This window comes from Heterodontus francisci, chromosome 13 (genome assembly GCF_036365525.1).
Source record: "Heterodontus francisci isolate sHetFra1 chromosome 13, sHetFra1.hap1, whole genome shotgun sequence".
Classification (NCBI taxonomy): domain Eukaryota; kingdom Metazoa; phylum Chordata; class Chondrichthyes; order Heterodontiformes; family Heterodontidae; genus Heterodontus; species Heterodontus francisci.
Genome location: NC_090383.1, coordinates 105,391,233 through 105,408,855, shown reverse-complemented (window position 1 = coordinate 105,408,855; position 17,623 = coordinate 105,391,233). Strand labels below are relative to the sequence as shown.

General features: G+C 39.5%; 1 protein-coding gene across 7 annotated transcripts in view; it reads right to left on the bottom strand.

Moving 5' to 3' along the window:
* Positions 1-6,273: 6,273 nt before the first annotated feature.
* Positions 6,274-17,623, bottom strand: part of birc6 (baculoviral IAP repeat containing 6) — a 239,843-nt gene continuing 228,493 nt past the window's right edge. For all 7 annotated transcript variants that reach the window (XM_068045333.1, XM_068045336.1, XM_068045335.1 and 4 more), the window contains 3 exons: positions 16,758-16,946; positions 9,152-9,286; positions 6,274-6,996 (listed from right to left, as the gene is read on the bottom strand). In XM_068045333.1, the coding sequence (XP_067901434.1) occupies positions 6,808-6,996; positions 9,152-9,286; positions 16,758-16,946 (513 nt within the window). In that variant the 3' untranslated portion in view covers positions 6,274-6,807. The remainder of the gene's footprint in view (positions 6,997-9,151; positions 9,287-16,757; positions 16,947-17,623) is intronic.

Below are 17,623 nucleotides of genomic sequence, written 5' to 3'. Positions count from 1 at the left end.
ACTTGAGTGATGTGGTGGAAGGCTGCTAGCATCTGTTGAACTGTAAGAAAAGAATAAGCAATTAAGTGCTTTTGACATGCAATCATTCATTTTTGTAATATAAGGAAATGTAGTGTCCTCAGTACCTTGCTCTATGGCAGCGAGGCCTGGACAACGTATGCCAGCCAAGAGCGACGTCTCAATTCATTCCATCTTCGCTGCCTTCGGAGAATACTTGGCATCAGGTGGCAGGACTATATCTCCAACACAGAAGTCCTTGAAGCGGCCAACACCCCCAGCTTATACACACTACTGAGTCAGCGGCGCTTGAGATGGCTTGGCCATGTGAGCCGCATGGAAGATGGCAGGATCCCCAAAGACACATTGTACAGCGAGCTCGCCACTGGTATCAGACCCACCGGCCGTCCATGTCTCCGTTATAAAGACGTCTGCAAACGTGACATGAAATCGTGTGACATTGATCACAAGTCGTGGGAGTCAGTTGCCAGCATTCGCCAGAGCTGGCGGGCAGCCATAAAGACAGGGCTAAATTGTGGCGAGTCGAAGAGACTTAGTAGTTGGCAGGAAAAAAGACAGAGGCGCAAGGGGAGAGCCAACTGTGCAACAGCCCCAACAAACAAATTTCTCTGCAGCACCTGTGGAAGAGCCTGTCACTCCAGAATTGGCCTTTATAGCCACTCCAGGCGCTGCTTCACAAACCACTGACCACCTCCAGGCGCGTATCCATTGTCTCTCGAGATTAGGAGGCCCAAAAGAAGAAGAGCAGGCAATTTGCATCTGACAAGTTCCCACAAACAGGAATGAGGGAAAAAATCTATTTTTTATGTTGGTTGTTGGATAAATATTAGCAAAAGTGTGAGGATTGCCTGGCACTTCTTCAGATGGTGGCCATGGGATTCTTTATGTCTACTGGATGGTTTAAATTTTTGATTAAATGATTCTCACCTTTGTTTTCAAAACCCTCCAAGGCTTCACCTTGCCCTATCTTTGGAATCGCCTCCAGCCCTCAGAGATATCTGCGCTCCTCAATTCTGGCTGCTTGAGCATTCCCAATTTTAGTTGTTTCACTTTTGCTGGCTGTGCCTTCAGCTGCCTAGATCCTAAGCTCTGGAATTCCCTCCCTAAACCTTTCCACCTCACTTTTCTCCTTTAAGACACTCCTTAAAACCTATCTCTTTGACTCAGCTTTTGACCATCTTCGCTAATACTGCCTTGTGTGGCTCAGTGTCTAATTTTGCTTTATAATGGTCCTGTGAAGCACTTGGAGACTTTTAATTATATTAAAGGTGCTATATAAATACAAGTTGCTATTGTTGTCCGAGAGGGAGGATCTCAATAATGCAGCAGATGCACCGAAGTGAAAGGCTGCATCATTTATTCATGTCACTTGAATCCACAACCTTGTGACTCCAAGGAGTGCTACCACTGAATTAACTGTAAACCAGACTGAGTCACTGCCTTCAGGAGAGGTCAGAACGCAGGAGCGAAAAAAACTGTTTTCATAAAACAGTGACAAAATTAATAGTTTGAGGAAAGTACCCAAGAAGCATATGGTATTTGTATCATAATTCAATGTGATTTGAGTTGCTGCATTAAATGTTTGTAAACATTCAAAAAATGTACTTTTTCCACAAAGAATGTGTTTTGCTTTACTTTTTTCACAATTTATATCGATTTAGGCTTTGAAATCAAAAATACAATTTCTAAATTTGCAGATGACACCAAATTGGGGGGAAATAGTCAATACCGAGGAGGACTGCAACAAATTACAAGACATTAATAAACTTGCAGAATGGGCGAATTAATTTCAACATAGTATGTGAGGCATTACATTTTGATAAGAAAAATAATAATCTAAGTGGAGTAGAGGAGCAAAGGGATCTGAGTACAAATACACTAATTACTAGAAGTTGCGACACAGGTTAATAAAGCTGTAAAAAAAAGCAAACCAAGCCCAAACACTACAGATAATTTCTAGAGGGATAGAATTGACAAGTAAAGCATGGCTACCCAACCAGACCCGACGACAGGTGTCGGGTTCGGGTCGGGTCAGGTCTCTCTTCCGGGCCCAGCATTCGGGCTTGGGTCGGATCGGGCTGGACGTGGTGCCTTGCTCCGGGAAGTAATCTGAAAATGAATATTCACAAAGTCAATGTGGGAAATGTGCAGTCCAGTCTCCGCACTCTGCAGTAAAGCCTGGCTACCCAACCAAACCTGAATACGTGTCGGGGTCGGGTCGGGCATTTAAAAAAATTAAAGGACTCGGGCACAGGTTGGCTTTTAACTTTATACCCGAGCCAGGCTTTATTGACAAGTAAAGAAGTTATGCTAAACTTGTATCAAACCTGGGTTAAAACACAGTTAGGAGTAATGTGCACAGTTCTGGTCACCATATTATAAAAAGCATATAGAGGCACTGGAGAGGGTGCAAAAAGGATTTACGAGGATGATACCAGAACTGTGAGGTTATATCTATCAGGAAAGGATGAAGAGATGGTGTCTCATTTCTCTTGAAGAGAGAAGACTGTGGGGCAATGTAATAGAGATCTTTAAAATTATAAAAGTTTTTGAGAGTGTTCCCACTTGTGGGGAAGAGCAAAATGAGAGGCCATCATTATAAGATAATCACCAAGAAATCAAATAGGCAATACAGAAGAAACTTCTTTACTGAGAGTGGTAAAGATATGGAACTTGCTACCAAAGGAACTAATTGAGGTAAATAGTACAGACGCATTTAACAGGAAGCTAGATAAGCATATGAGGGAGAAGGGAATAGGTTATGCTGATAGGGTTAGATGAGGAAGTTCAAGTGCTGGCATGGTCTGGTTGGGTGAATTGGTCTGTTTTGGTGCTGTATATTTTATGTAATATAATCTGTTGCTCCCTTTATTAGTGTTATCCCCTCGTTTTTCACTGGTAAACTTACTCTGCATGTTAAATTTAAGGCAGTTTTGGAGTTACAATTTATCATTGCCATTACCACCAGCTGATTTCCTAAGAATACAAATTATATAATTTGTGGCATCATCTTAAGAGTTCTCCTTCCAAGTAAATTGGTTCAAGAACCTAAGGTCTACAAAATGTTTAAACTCTGCATTTCTGTCCTCAGGAAGCATATTTTATAGCTTCATAAGTATAACAAAGAAAGACCTCAGAAACCAAGATCACCTGATTAAGGACTGAACCAAAGAAAATCTTTAAATAGGAAAATATTTCCTTTTTTAAAATGTAAAGGACTTAGATGAGAAAGGAGTTATTGAGTTCTCTTTCCTATTGAAAGCTTGACCAGTGATGAAGGTTAGTAACTGATTCTCATGGTTGGGATGGTGAGGCTTTGAATTAGAATTTCTCTTAGTGTGCACAGGTTTCCTTGTCTACATTACCTCATAAGTTGTTGTCCAAAAAGAAGTTTCCCTTATGAGAGAACCTTATTAACTTTGTTTTGAAATATGCTCAGAAAAATAGAATGTAACTAGGTATGGCTATGGAATAGACTCCAAATCCACTTGGCTTCCTCCATTAACTGGAGCAGAGATGTCAACTGATCCACGAATGTAATTAGTATTCATCAATAGTCAGAATTTCTGGACATATTCTTTATAAACTATTACTCCCTAAATACATGCCTGGTTTACTAATTCAACAAATTTTAAGTTCTGTTACTTCCTTTGCAACTACTTCAAATTGGTCCACTTCCATTTGCAGTCAGCTCCTAGTCTTTAAGTTAGCAAAATTAAAGAACCAGCGGATGGAATGCATTTAACATTTCAAATCCCATTTTGGATATGCAGTATCAACAGCACACCTCTTGCATCTGCATCTCATAATTTCCCATATTAAGTCTTGTATAGTGTCATAAATAATGTTTCCCTGAGACACTCATCTCTGGCCAGGGAGAACAGTACAAACTGATGCATCCATTCTGCACTTTGTTTATTTGCAGACACACTGCCATCATTGCGCTTTGCAATACAATAGCATTTATTAAAAACATTTGATAATCTACATCATGTACAAAAGTGTAGTAGAGTAAGTAACTACAGAAGTAGTCAAAATGTAGAATACCAATTTTCTGACATTTCAATACTGAGGAAATTCTCAATATTATAGATGCAAGATCATTTAGCATTTTCCAAATTATTTCTTTTCATGTTATTTATCTGTACATCCCACTTTATTTTGTGCTGTTAATCTGACATGCAATAGGAGGGAAATTTGTAAATCCCTCACACTAGCCAGATGAAACTTATTCCAGCTTGTGATTAGAAGTTTAATGCCAGTGCAACAGTATTAAGAGTGCAAGTTTAGATTGGCACAGCAATGCCAGTGTAGTCACTGCCCTCTTGTATGACATTTAACTGGTACTGGAAATGGCTGGTTCAAGTATAAATAGGACATCTTGTTACATCCTAAAATGTGAGACTCAGTGGGTTCCATACAGTGCAAAGGAGTTCCAAAACGGCTTCACAGATTAGACAGAACCAATAGTTGATGAAACTCCATCCATGTTGGTATGTAGACTTCAAATGTTAAACAGTAGAACATTTTCCTGCATCATTGCCTTATCTGGTAATTTTAGTAGCCCCTGGCTAACATTTGCGCAAATAGATTTCTGCTAATCATAGTAGTGTATTTATCCCTTGGTATCTCTAAATGTTCTGGTGTTCTGCAGCAATATTGGCAGAGCCTCTGATCCCAAATCAGCAGTTGTTGAACAAAGCCTAACAGCCAACTCTGTTAAATGGACTTCAGATTAAATCTCCAGATTCTTAAGTTTGCAGACCACCCTCCAACTACAAGATCCGATTCCAGATACTTGAATAAGCCATGATCATTTTGAATGGCCTAGTCCGGTTTCTGTGAACATCAGTCCCTGATGCTATTTTGCTGCCCGGGATGGGGTTTAATGAGGGTAGTAAGCTTTGTTTTCTTAGTGTATGCATCTAAATCAGCCTGCACTGGTGTTTTGTGGAGTTTCATGTAATGCAACGGGAGGCCATTGAAGTGGTCTTCCAGGAAACTGACAACCCTGTAAAATCTAAGTTATGACATAACAGATAATCTTTTGAACACTCTAGGGTGGGTACATTGAAATCATATTTGCACATATACAGGATATGATCAGGAATAATGTAAAGGCACAGAATACATCTGCCTCAATAATCTCAGTTAGGACGGCAAATGTTAAAGTGGGTATTTCCGAACAAACTATTTGGATCATTCCAAAATATTTTACTTGAATCGCTTGAGAAATATCACTGTGCCTCAATGATCAGCATAGCTTAACAATCCAATTCCATTTCTCCACTGATTTGGAGGCAGTGGTGTTCTGTGACTCACTCAGCAAGCCTACTGAATGTAGATTTGATTCCGACAGCTCCTGAAAATCTGCCTGTTCTTCTCCTGCCCTATACAGGAGTTTGTTGATAAGCCTTTATATTATTCTAGATTAAAATAGTGTTGATGATCTAGCACTCCATTAATTTGTGGGCTCTTTTTAACCAAATTGATTGCTCACGCCTGATGCTCATGTATTCTGACAACCTTTAGAATAAACACTGAACACTTAGTCTTGTGATCGATTTATACAAGTGAAAAGATAGAAATTGACAGTTGTCAAAATGGTGCCAAGAGGTCAATAGGTTGTACTAATATAATAATGAACTCACTATAATACATTAGAGCTGGTGATTAATCAGCAAGTAACATAAAAATAACTGACATTCTTTATGCATGGCTACCAAAGACAGTCCCCCAAAACAAGCTCTACTCTATCAATAGTTTTCCTCAGACCATTGTGAAGTAAAACACACCAATCAGTTTTAAAACAAAAAGTCTCAGACCTCTGGCGAAGTCTTGAGCCAGCCAGCAGGAAATGCACAAGCAGCACCCAGAACAATCTGTCCAATTTCTCTGAACAGTGCCAAATTGGTATCTCTAATTGTAAGGCAGAGATTTCAATTTCATGTGAACCTGCAGGCTTGAACCTACATTCTACCCCTTTATGAAAAATTAGCAACAACGTGCCTATTACCTCAAAACACCTAAAACAATTGTATTCTGTTTGTCCCTAGGTTGTAAGTGCAAGGCTGTATATTCAAAATGCAATGGAATTTGATTCTCACTTCATAACTCCAGAGTCCAATATGCATTTATGTGAACCAAAGCAAGTTATATTTATTAAAAATGTATTTAAGACTCATCATAAAAACGTTCATGAATTCAGTAATTAACAGTACTGTTAACGTACCAGTAATCAATCGTAGCTGTATAGAATGTCCATTCATCTTTTATTGAAGTTACAGGAGTTTGTAGAAATTTAATATGAGCAATGAATATGGCCAAACATTGTTTTGGAGGGAGGAGGAGGAGAAGGGAGATGAGGGGGGCTATCAAATCTAAGATCTGTATTTTTAAATAAGTGAAATATCTGTAAAGGATGACAATATATTCCTGGTTACAACTGTCCTCTAATGGTCAAAACTGAAAAATTAACATTCGGTAAACATTCTAATGTATTTCCCTTATATCAGTGATTTATCAGTTTGTCATCAGTGTATACATGAACAATTTTTTCAAACATACCATGTAGTGGTTATGTCACAATTGAAAAATAAAAGCACAAAAAAGTTTACACTCTTTTACAGGTAAATAAAAGATCATATTGATTTAAACAGTTTTACCTTTAAGGGCATAGCATAGTTCAATTTTATTACCTATTACATAATTAGCTTCTTACATACAAATATTGACAAAGTTTGGCTTGTGCTTCAAAGCCTCGAGTCTTTCAAGTCCACGCAATGCAGATCATAATTTGACGTCACTGGGGGAGTGGTCTCTGCTGCTGCTGCTGGGCTTTTCTTCGCCCTGTGATACAGGTTCTGTTTCACCAGTCGCAGCCTCTTCATTTTTCTCCACTGTCTCATCACACTCTGGCTCAAGGCCCTCAGGGCAGGGAAGCTTCAGCAGCTCTTCACGTAGCTGTGTAGTATGACGCTGAAAGATAATCAGACAGCACTTAGTGAAAAAAATATGTGATGGATGTTTAGTTGGCTATATTCTTTCTAAACCATTCTTCTCATAAAAGTGAACTAAATATTTAATAGAATTTCTGAAACCATATTAATAAAATCAGGACAGCTCCATGAAAAATGCAGCCCATTCCCCTTCCCATTTTGTTCGAAAGCAACAGAAGGCTATTTAATTTAAATAGGTATTGATCAGAATCAGGACTACTGGAACAATGCGGATTATGGAAAACATTGCAGAGAAATTATGGATATATATTAACAATCTCCTGTTGCTAAATCAGCTTATTAAAATGTTTTAATATTCTTCAATTACTTAAAAAAAAATCCCTGGTTCCCTTCCCACTGACAGTCCTCCTCTCTTTCCCCCTCACCCCAACCCTACCAGTTCATGCTGGTACGCCTTTTCTCCATCACTAACCCCCTTACTCCCAGTTCATGCTGCAACTCTGCCCTTTACATCCTTTTCTCCCCCTCTTTCCAGAGTTCCAGTTACACTTTCCCAATTCATCCTGGCACTCTTTTTCACATATCCCTGACGATAAAGTTGGAGCTTAGATACTGCAATTAATCTTTGGTGTTGCATTTTTATTGTTGAATCTCATACTGCACGAGCAATGAGAATCATTACATGACACATGCTGTGTAAAATCAGTACCTGCTGATTCAAACTGAACAGCTTTACGATGACAAGTTCAATGTCTCATTCCCTACACCGCATACCCACTGTCAGCTGACGGGAAACCTTCCCCAATTTCCCCACATCACCACTCCCAGCTCTACTTAACAATGCTGCTGCTGCCTTGGGGGAAATCACATTTGGCTGTAAACCAGGGGCAGGAATTCTCATCTGAATTCTCAGACTGCTGCCCACAGCGTGAAACAGAGGTTACCTCAATGAAGCAGCATCAGAAGAAGCATTAATGGGCAAGGTGGAGCAGAACAGGATAAATGTTTCATATTTCACAAGAACCCGCTCACTATTGTCCAGTGGCTCTGGTCATAATAACAAGTCATTTGTAACCGCAACTTCTTACATTATTTTGACTTGATTATCTTATAGGACTGTCTCACTACAGCCTTGCACTGGATTTATAATCTTAGTGCCATTTGAAATCCTACAGTGTCCTAAAAAAAAAAGGCAAAGGATCAGAGTCATTAGCAACAAAGATCAGCTAAGGATTATGGAGACACAAATACCAAATTGTTTTTGCTGTGAGAAACGGTATGTGGAATTTTCAGGATTCTTAAAACAATGTTTACATCTCCTTTGTTGCTGCCCATCCATTCACATTTGAGTTACTTCTAATTTCAGCGAAGCCACTGATAATTTTATTACCAAAGGACATCAATAATTGTTTGAATTCTTTTAAGAAGGAAAACTACTGGTACAAAGAGTTTTGGGTTATTACATTTTAACTACAATAAACATTTGTGCATTTGTTGTAGGACACTAGGGACCAATACAACCTGTTTGTATTGGATCAAGTAAATGGTGGTGAGGTTTACCATATTTTAGTTCTTCAAAAAAAAAATCAGTCAAGTAATTCTGCAAGTTTTGTATCAAAAAGCCATGAGGCAACCATGCCAATCTTCCAAATCTACGCTTTCCTTTGGCTGGAAATACTGCCTTTAAAAGCTGCTTTACAGCCAATGAAACATTTAATCACAAGAAACTATGATCATCTGGCATGGTATCTTGCCTAGACACAGAAACTCTCCATTTGCAAGTTGGTCACTAGTCAGGCATTAAATTGAATGGACTGCTACCCTTCTACCTATATAATAGTGCGTTTTGATATTAGCTGAATCCTAATTAGTGCAATCAAACTGGTTGGGTTTTATCCTCAATGACTTAGAAGTTTATTCTGACTTAATTGTCACTGGAACTCCCTCCCTAACAGCAGTGTGGGTGTACCTATACAACACGGACTGCAGAGATTCAAGGCAGCAGCTCACCACTACCTTCTACGGCCAAATAGGGATAGTAATAAATGCTGTCGTGGCCAAAGACTCCCATATCCCAAGAATGAATTTAAAAATAGTTTACTTTGCAGTGAACGCAAGTGAGGAAAAGTTTTGCTAAATCTATACAATCAAGTAACTATTTTCCTCAGCCTTACCTTCAAAGCAGCTGCGTGATGAGACATGGTCCTGCCGACCCGCTTGTCACTGCTATACTGTTGAATATCAGCAATCCACTCTTCACACTGGGCCATAACTTCAGCTCTCTTCAAGTAAAAATGTTTGTGTATGACCTAGAACAGAGATTCAGAGGAAAGGTAAAACATTGTGCACTTGAGAAGCTTGTTTGCACTGACAATTTACACAGCAAAGTATAATATAACCAAAGGGTCCTCATCAAGAGAGGTAAGTAAAGCACTGCCTCATGTAGAATCATCACAGCAGCAGTGTTTGTGTGCAATTTCCTTTTGATCTAACCAAGGTGTACTTGCTGGAACAGTTATTTCCTACTTACCTGGTGATTTCTAGTAGGTGTTTGCATTAGAAGATCCACTATTGCATTATATTATTGATAAGCTCCTTGTCTGAGTGCATTTATTGCAGTCAAGATTTTTTTTTTTAAGGGCAATATCGAGAAGAATAAGTTCAAAAAAAGGAGCTAACTGTCAAATGCTTATTGGCTTCCTCTTCTCTGAGCTATTTATCAGCTTTCCTCTTACTCTTATCTTTGACTTTGCATTTTCTTATAATGAAAGCTTTCTGTCAACAAGAAAATACATTGCACATCGCCACGGTAAGAAGCTGGCTTGGGTGGGCATGTGCCTCACCTGTCAAAAACCCTTCCATCTGGCCTCTGCCCATTCATGTCAATGGCATCTCCGTACATCTGTTCCAAGGACTCCAAGAAGTATAATTACAGGGATGTAGGTTATAGAATCAGAATCCTCAGTAGCAGGATATATGAATGGAGGTTGCCACTGACAAGAGTCAAGGATTCAGTTAGTTTTCACAGAATTTTTCCAGAGATGTTTGCACACTCTTCTAATTAAACTGTACATCTTTGACTGCAGTATAGTGCAATGACATCTGTCCAGCGTCACTGTGCATGCAGCGTCACCAAAATCTTCACCTTTTGTTGGCCTAACAGAACTATCCCAGAAATTGGAAAGTGTACAAAGCAAACATTCAATTTTCTACATATGCAGCATTGCTAAACCCCTGCCTCATTAATTAACTTGATTTCATGTCAGAGTCATTTATGGCCAGGAAGAGGCCAATTGGTCCATCGATTAAGATGCAAGTCAGCACCAATTGCTCTGCAGTCTATTCTAGTGACTAGCTGGAGGGCAAGCCTGAGAGCTTCCGGAGAGGTTTAAAAAATTAATTATAGGAGGATTTAATGGAATCTGAAACACCCAGCTAAGTTCAATTTGAGTTTATCAGATCAATGTCATCAGTTTTCATCCTGAATGACGACACTAATAAAATCACTTTATTTTTGCTCACTTTTGGTTATTTCTACAGCAAGCCCCTCAACAACACACAGATCACATTGAATGCTTTACTCCAGTTATTTCCATTATACATTAATATACATCGCACTGTATTCTACACCTACAATATTTAAACCAGTATAGAAATGATGCTCAATTTGTTTGCAATTCTCATTTATCTAACCTTTACTGCAAGTCTCAAATCTTGAACTATTTTTCCTTTCTCAATATTACCTCAATTTCACAATAATACATATGCTCCTTGGCAAAAACAATTTGGGCACATTTAAACAGATTAAAAACAAACGCATTTAAAATAAAACCGGCATCCTTCCCTTCTTTTCATCTCCTGACATCTGATTGGCCAATAAGTGCCACCTGACCATTAATTCAGGGTTCAGGTTCTAATTACCTTTGAGATTGGTTGAAAGCACCCTCTCGTGACTGGCCTGCTTTAGCCAAATGATATGGAAGATTCAGTATCTGTATCATCGTCGTCTTCCAGTTTGGTACTCAGCTCCCTGACTTGCTTATGCCAAATGCTCCCAGTAGCCCATCCATCTGAAGTGCTTCCAAACCCCAGCCATACGCCCTTTTTCAGACCCGACAAACCTGTGAAATTCTCACTGCAGGTGTTGCATCAGGTGGAAGATGGATGTTCACTGCCACTTGCTTTAAAACTGTTCAAGCATCACTCCTGATTCCCAATCCTTCAATACATTTAATCTAAAATTCACTCTCTCATCTATCCTCCTTCTTCAACCTTTCTATTGCAACCGTACATCACTTTTTCCACTTTTAACTGATGTCAGTTAAAGTATCCCTATTGCAACGTAACTGGAACAGCCATATAAATACTGTGGGTACAAGAGCAGGTCAGAGGCTGTGAATTCTGCGGCAGGCGATTCACCTCCCGATACCCAAAGCCTGTTCACAATCAACAAGGCACAAATCAGGAGTGTAATGGAATATTCTCCATTTGCCTGGATGAGTGCAGCTCCAATACCTTAGAAGCTTGACACCATTCAAGAAAAAGCAGCCCGCTTGAGCAGCAACTCACAAACATTTACTCCCTCCACCACTGGCACACAGTGGCAGCAATGTGTACCATCTACAAAATGCACTGCAGCAACTCGCCAAGGCTCCTTCAACTGCACCTTCCAAACCCGCAACTTCTACCACCTCGAAGGACGAAGGCAGCAAATGTATGGGAACACCACCACCTGCAAGTTTCCCTCCAAGTCACTCACTATCCTGATTTAGAACTATCTTGCCACTCCTTCACTGTCTGAAACTCCCTCCCTAACAGCACTGTTGGTGTACCTATACCGTATGGACTACAGCAGTTCAAGAAGGCAGCTCACCACCAACTTCTCCAGGGCAATTAGGGATGGGCAACAAATCCTGGCCTTGCCAGTGACACTCAAATCCCAAGAACGAATACAAAAATACTTAAGTAAACTCAGACCATCGCCCTTCCTTGTCTGCATGGCTCAGCTGAATAGTCACAGCAGCTTGTGAACTTGAAAACACTTCTTAAAAAAATTCTCGTGTATTTGATTTACTAAAATCTTCAAGGATGACACATCTTGTACAGAAAGCAAACCTGAATTTCCCCAAGCCCTCCAGTTCAGTGAATTACAGGCTGAAACAATGGGCTGGCACAGCATTCCCAGGTTTCCTGCATTAGAGCCAACCATTTGGAAGTACATAACAATGGCTGAGGAAAAACAATTCCTCCATATGTTCCCTCTTCTCTACGGGGAAGCTGCCGACCTCTGCTGGAAACATCCCCTCCCCAACAGCTCAGTGATCAGTAGCTGTAACTTCAAGGCAACAAATCTGTTTGACCAGCCATTAGATTTTCAGATACAAAAGTTGCTAAAAGTTTAGTTTAGTTTAGAGATACAGCACTGAAACAGGCCCTTCGGCCCACCAAGTCTGTGCCGACCATCAACCACCCATTTATACTAATCCTACACTAATTCCATATTCCTACCACATCCCCACCTGTCCCTATATTTTCCCTACCACCTACCTATACTAGGGGCAATTGCTAATGGCCAATTTACCCATCAACCTGCAAGTCTTTGGCATGTGGGAGGAAACCGGAGCACCCGGAGGAAACCCACGCAGACACAGGGAGAACTTGCAAACTCCACACAGGCAGTACCCAGAATTGAACCCAGATGGCTGGAGCTGTGAGGCTGTGGTGCTAACCACTGCGCCTAAATTAAGTCAGGAACTATTCCTGCCTACCTATTTCCTGCAGACTTTCAACAAAAAGTTACTTCAATTCTCTCCCACCACAACCCCCCCCCTCCCCGCCCCCATTCTCTGCAAGTAAATCCAAGGCATCAAGAATATTAAATTATCAACTAAAAGTAAATTAATTTAGCTGAAAACTGACCATTGCACTGTATCCTCATGTTTCTACGGTATTCTCTTCTGATTAACCGGAATTTCTTCAATGTACAAAATTCTTATTTTGCAAGCATAAAGGTAAACATAGTTGCTGAAAAACCAAGAACGCTTTAGAGGCTATCGCAATGTCTCAAAAGGAAAAAAGGTTTTATCCTGGAATAAATTGAAGGCTTGAAGAAGGTTTCTTTAAAGAAAATAACTGTCCAAAGACTAATTTGAACTAAAAACAGAAATGAAATACTCAGCAGGTCTAGCAGTATCTGTGGAGAGAGAAAAACAGTTAACGTTTCAGGTCGATGACCCTTCATTGACCTGAAACATGAACTCTGTTTTTCTATCTACAGATGCTGCCAGATCTTCTGAGTAGTTCCAGCATTTCTGTTTTTATTTCAGATTTCCAGCATCTGCAGCATTTTGCTCTTGTACTATTTTTGGAGTATCTCTCTCCTGAAGTGGCATTTGTATATGGCAAACAGCTCTTTTTTTGGGTTGTTAAACTGGAATCTTCAGTCCAAGGTTCAAAAACTACAAAACCTTCCCACATCAACAGTCATTCTACAATCAAATATCACCAGTACAAGCCACAAAGCCCTCATCATGTATTGGAAGGTACTGTTAGTTAATCTTTCAGACAAGAGTGGATAATCCTGTGATTATTCTCAAAGCCACTTAGCGTAGTTCCCTGCCTCTCCACAAGTGAGAAGCTGCTACAAAGTCAAAACTGTAACTCAAATATGGCAAGCTCAAATTGTGCACATGGCATCATGAAGCATGGAAGACAGGACATGGCCATTCCAAGGTGAATATGCTCCATGATTCAGAACGGTGGGAATCAATGCTTAGTGGTTTAGGTCAGGGGAGATGAGTTTCAGCATGTGATCGATCAATGAACCTCAAATGAAGCCAGGCACATAGTGTTACGATCATTTAATTCATAGTTTATATTAATATTTCAGAGGTCACTTTTAGTTTAGGGAAATTAAATGTGTAGCTGTAAGAATTTCAAAAGGTTGCAGACCACCCAAGATTTAAAGTTCAACGATCTCTCCTTGAGTGCTTACAGAGAGTTAGAGAGGTGAGAGCCATAAAACAGCAGGTAGGCTTGTTTAGTTGGGAGTTGAAGCCATAAAGTTTCGAAGGGATTGCTCTGCCATTGTTAGCAATATCAATTAAATCAAAGAAATGTTTTGGGAGTTGGAGGTAATTAGTTTAAATTTCTATCTGGAACATCCCACGAGTACCACTTGCTATGGCGATAGATGATGCAGGGGGTGCCTGTTGGTCAGGTTTTTTTTAAATCTCTGTGCTTGCTAACACTTGCCATTTTCTCCTTAAAGCTTTCTGTCAGATGAAATGTAACTTAGTGAGCACTTTTCAGCATACGCCCACTGAATCATTACTTTGGTACAATACCATGCATGACAATACCTCAGCAGTACAATTCTCTGGTGCTTATCCTTTTACTCTTTTATGATACAAGAATCAAAGTAACCTAGCAACCATCTCAAACCAAATATCTGTGGTATAATAAACAATTTAACTTCATCTTAAATTTAACCATGAACTCATCATCTCAAAAATTATTTATTTAAATCTTCATATGTTCTGATCTTGCTATAAATTGGTCAGTCAATTTTCCCCCCAAAAAATGAAAAGCTGTTTCTTATATATTGAACAGTCAACGTAATGATGTAAACACAAACCAGGCCCAGATTTAGAATATACTGAACAAGCCAACATAAGTATTTTCAAAAAGTCTTCCTATATTTATCTGAGTTTTATTGTACAAAAAATCCAGTCTTCAAAACAATATAAATGATTGCAAAGATCAAATACAGACAGAACAAATTACATTTATATGCAAGTATTATAATTAATTTGGTTCAAACTTGTCTTCTTCATACATAAAACTAAATTTGATGATCTTTAACAGTATGAGTGATAATATAACATACATCCATACTCTAACGCAAATATTTCTAGATTTTGTGTCAATTTATTTAGTTCGGTCTCAATGTTCCAACTGCACTCAGCACCCTTCCATCACTAAAACTATCACTTGACATGTCCTTATAAAATAGAAAATTAAGCAGATATGATTAATGTCTGTAAATCATCGACATAACATAAGAAATAGGAGCGGCAGTAGGCCATTCAGCCCCTCAAGCCTGCCCCGGCATTCAATAAGATCATGGCTGACCTGTCCCAGGCCTCAATTCCTCTTTTGGGCCTGCTCCGTCCAACCCTCGACCCCATGATTTCAAAAATCTACCTTCTCCTTAAATACATTTAGTGACCTAGCCTCCACAACTCTCTGAGGCAGAGAATTCTGGAGATTCACCACTCAGAAGAAATTCCTTTGCATCTCAGTTTTAAATGTGTGCCCCCTTATTCTGTAACTATGTCCCCTAGTTTGAGATTCCCCCACTAGTAGAAACATCTTCTCAACATCTACCCTGTCAAGCCCCCTTAAAATCCAATATGTTTCTACAATTTCACCTCTCATTCTTCTAAACTCCAATGAATAAAGGTCTAACCTATTTAGCCATTCTTGATAAGACAACTCCTTCATCCCAGGAATCAGCCTAGTGAACCTTTTCTGAACTGCCTCCAATGCAAGTATACCCGTCTTTAAATAGGGGGACCAAAATTGTACACAGTATTCCAGGTGTGGCCTCACCAACACCCTGTACAATTGTAACAAGACTTCCTTATTTTTGAACTCTAACCCCCTAGCAATAAAGGCCACAATTCCATTTGCCTTCCTAATTACTTGCTGCACCTGCATGCTGACTTTGTGTTTCATGCACAAGACACCCAGATCCCTCTGTACTGCGGTATTTTGTAGTCTTTGTCCATCTAAATAATAATCTGCCTTTTTATTCTTCCTAACAAAGTGGATTACCTCACACTTTCCCACATTGAACACCATCTGCCAAGTTTTTGCCCACTCACTTAATCTATCTATATCCCTTTGCAGGTTCTTTGTGTCCTCATCACAACATGCCTTCCCACCTATTTTTGTATCACCAGCGAATTTAGATACACTACACTCCGTCCCTTCCTCTAAGTCATTTAGACAGTAAATAGTTGAGGCCCTAGGACCGATCCTTGTGGCACCCCACTAGTTATGACTTTCCAACCTTAAAACAAAACCTACTGATCCTGACTCTCTGCCTTCTGTGTGTCAGCCAGTCCTCAATCCATGCCAACACATTACCCCGAGCTCTTATTTTGTGCAATAACCTTTTATGTGGCATCTTATCAAACGCCTTCTGAAAATCCAAATACACTACATCTACTGGTTCCCCTTTATCCACTCTGCTTGTTATATCCCCAAAGAACTCGAACAAATTTGTCAAACATGATTTCCCTTTCACAAAACCATGTTGACTCCGTTTGATTGCATTGTTTTTCTAAATGTCCTGCTATTTCTTCCTTAATAATGGACTCTAGTATTTTCCCAATGACTGATGTTAAGCTAACTGGTCTATAGTTTGCTGCTTTCTGTCTCCCTCAAATCTCAACGAGGGCAAGGCTTTTAACAGATGGTGAGAATCTGGTGCTAACTTTTCCGCAAGTCATGATTCAATGTGGGAAGAACTTTAAATAAATTTGTAACATACCCTCCCACCACCACCCCCCAACCAACCTTTCCAATTGTAGAATGTTAGACCTTTAGTATGGTGCCAAGTGCTCGAGAAGCAAATGGTCTTTGGATCGAACAGTGCAATATACAGGGACACGCCTAAGCTAGAAAAAGATATTTTAGTGGATTCTCAGCGTTTAAAATTTCAAACAGCAATTGTAGATCATTGCCTGCCCACAAAGTTTAAATGAAACATACCTCTTTAAAGCATGGCGAGGGATTTCTTATTTGTTCAAGCATGGCCCACTTTACGGTTGCTTGTCTTATATTTCCATCATACTCTCTGGAACTCTGAGTGCCACTTGGTGTTCCCCTTGACCTCTCGTAGCCAGGTTCATTAAAATAAGGCTCCGCTACCAGTATCAAAGACTGGATTGACACTAGCACCTGCAGTAAATAAGAGGTTTCACATTTTGATTGCTGTGGCGAGGGCTGGGTTTAGCTAAGAATAATAATAAAAACAATAATAAAAACAAGAAATGCTGGAGATACTCAGCAGGTCTGGCAGCATCTGTGGGAAGAGAAGCAGAGTTAACATTTCGGGTCAGTGACCCTTCTTCGGTTCCGACTATTTTCATCCATTTAGCATAATTTAAAGCATCAGTAAAATTACTAATGTGCGACATTTACTTTTAAAACTGTGTGGAAATTTAAGTGAACACCCTTAGGTAAATCTTACTTTTTAAAAATTCCATTATTTTAATCTCCTGCAGATTTACATGATATATTGATCCATTTTAGATTCACTGTTATAATATAAAAATTAAGGAGATTGCCCTTGTAGTACAAACAGACCCATCTCACTGACACCAATATTATGGAAGGTCAAGTGTGGCAAAAGGCTCTATTTCACTGAAGTAGATTATTTTCAGGGATCAAGTACAAGAAGTTGCACTTTACAAGCAATAGAATATATAAATTTAAAAATTTAACCATTTCATACAATTGTTCTTATTGTGTGGATGATAAGTTGGACAAATAGAAGTCATTCAGTGCGTATAGATGAACTATTGCTTGGCTTGTAAACATGGTGAAACAGGTCATCTGGTCAATAAATATTCACT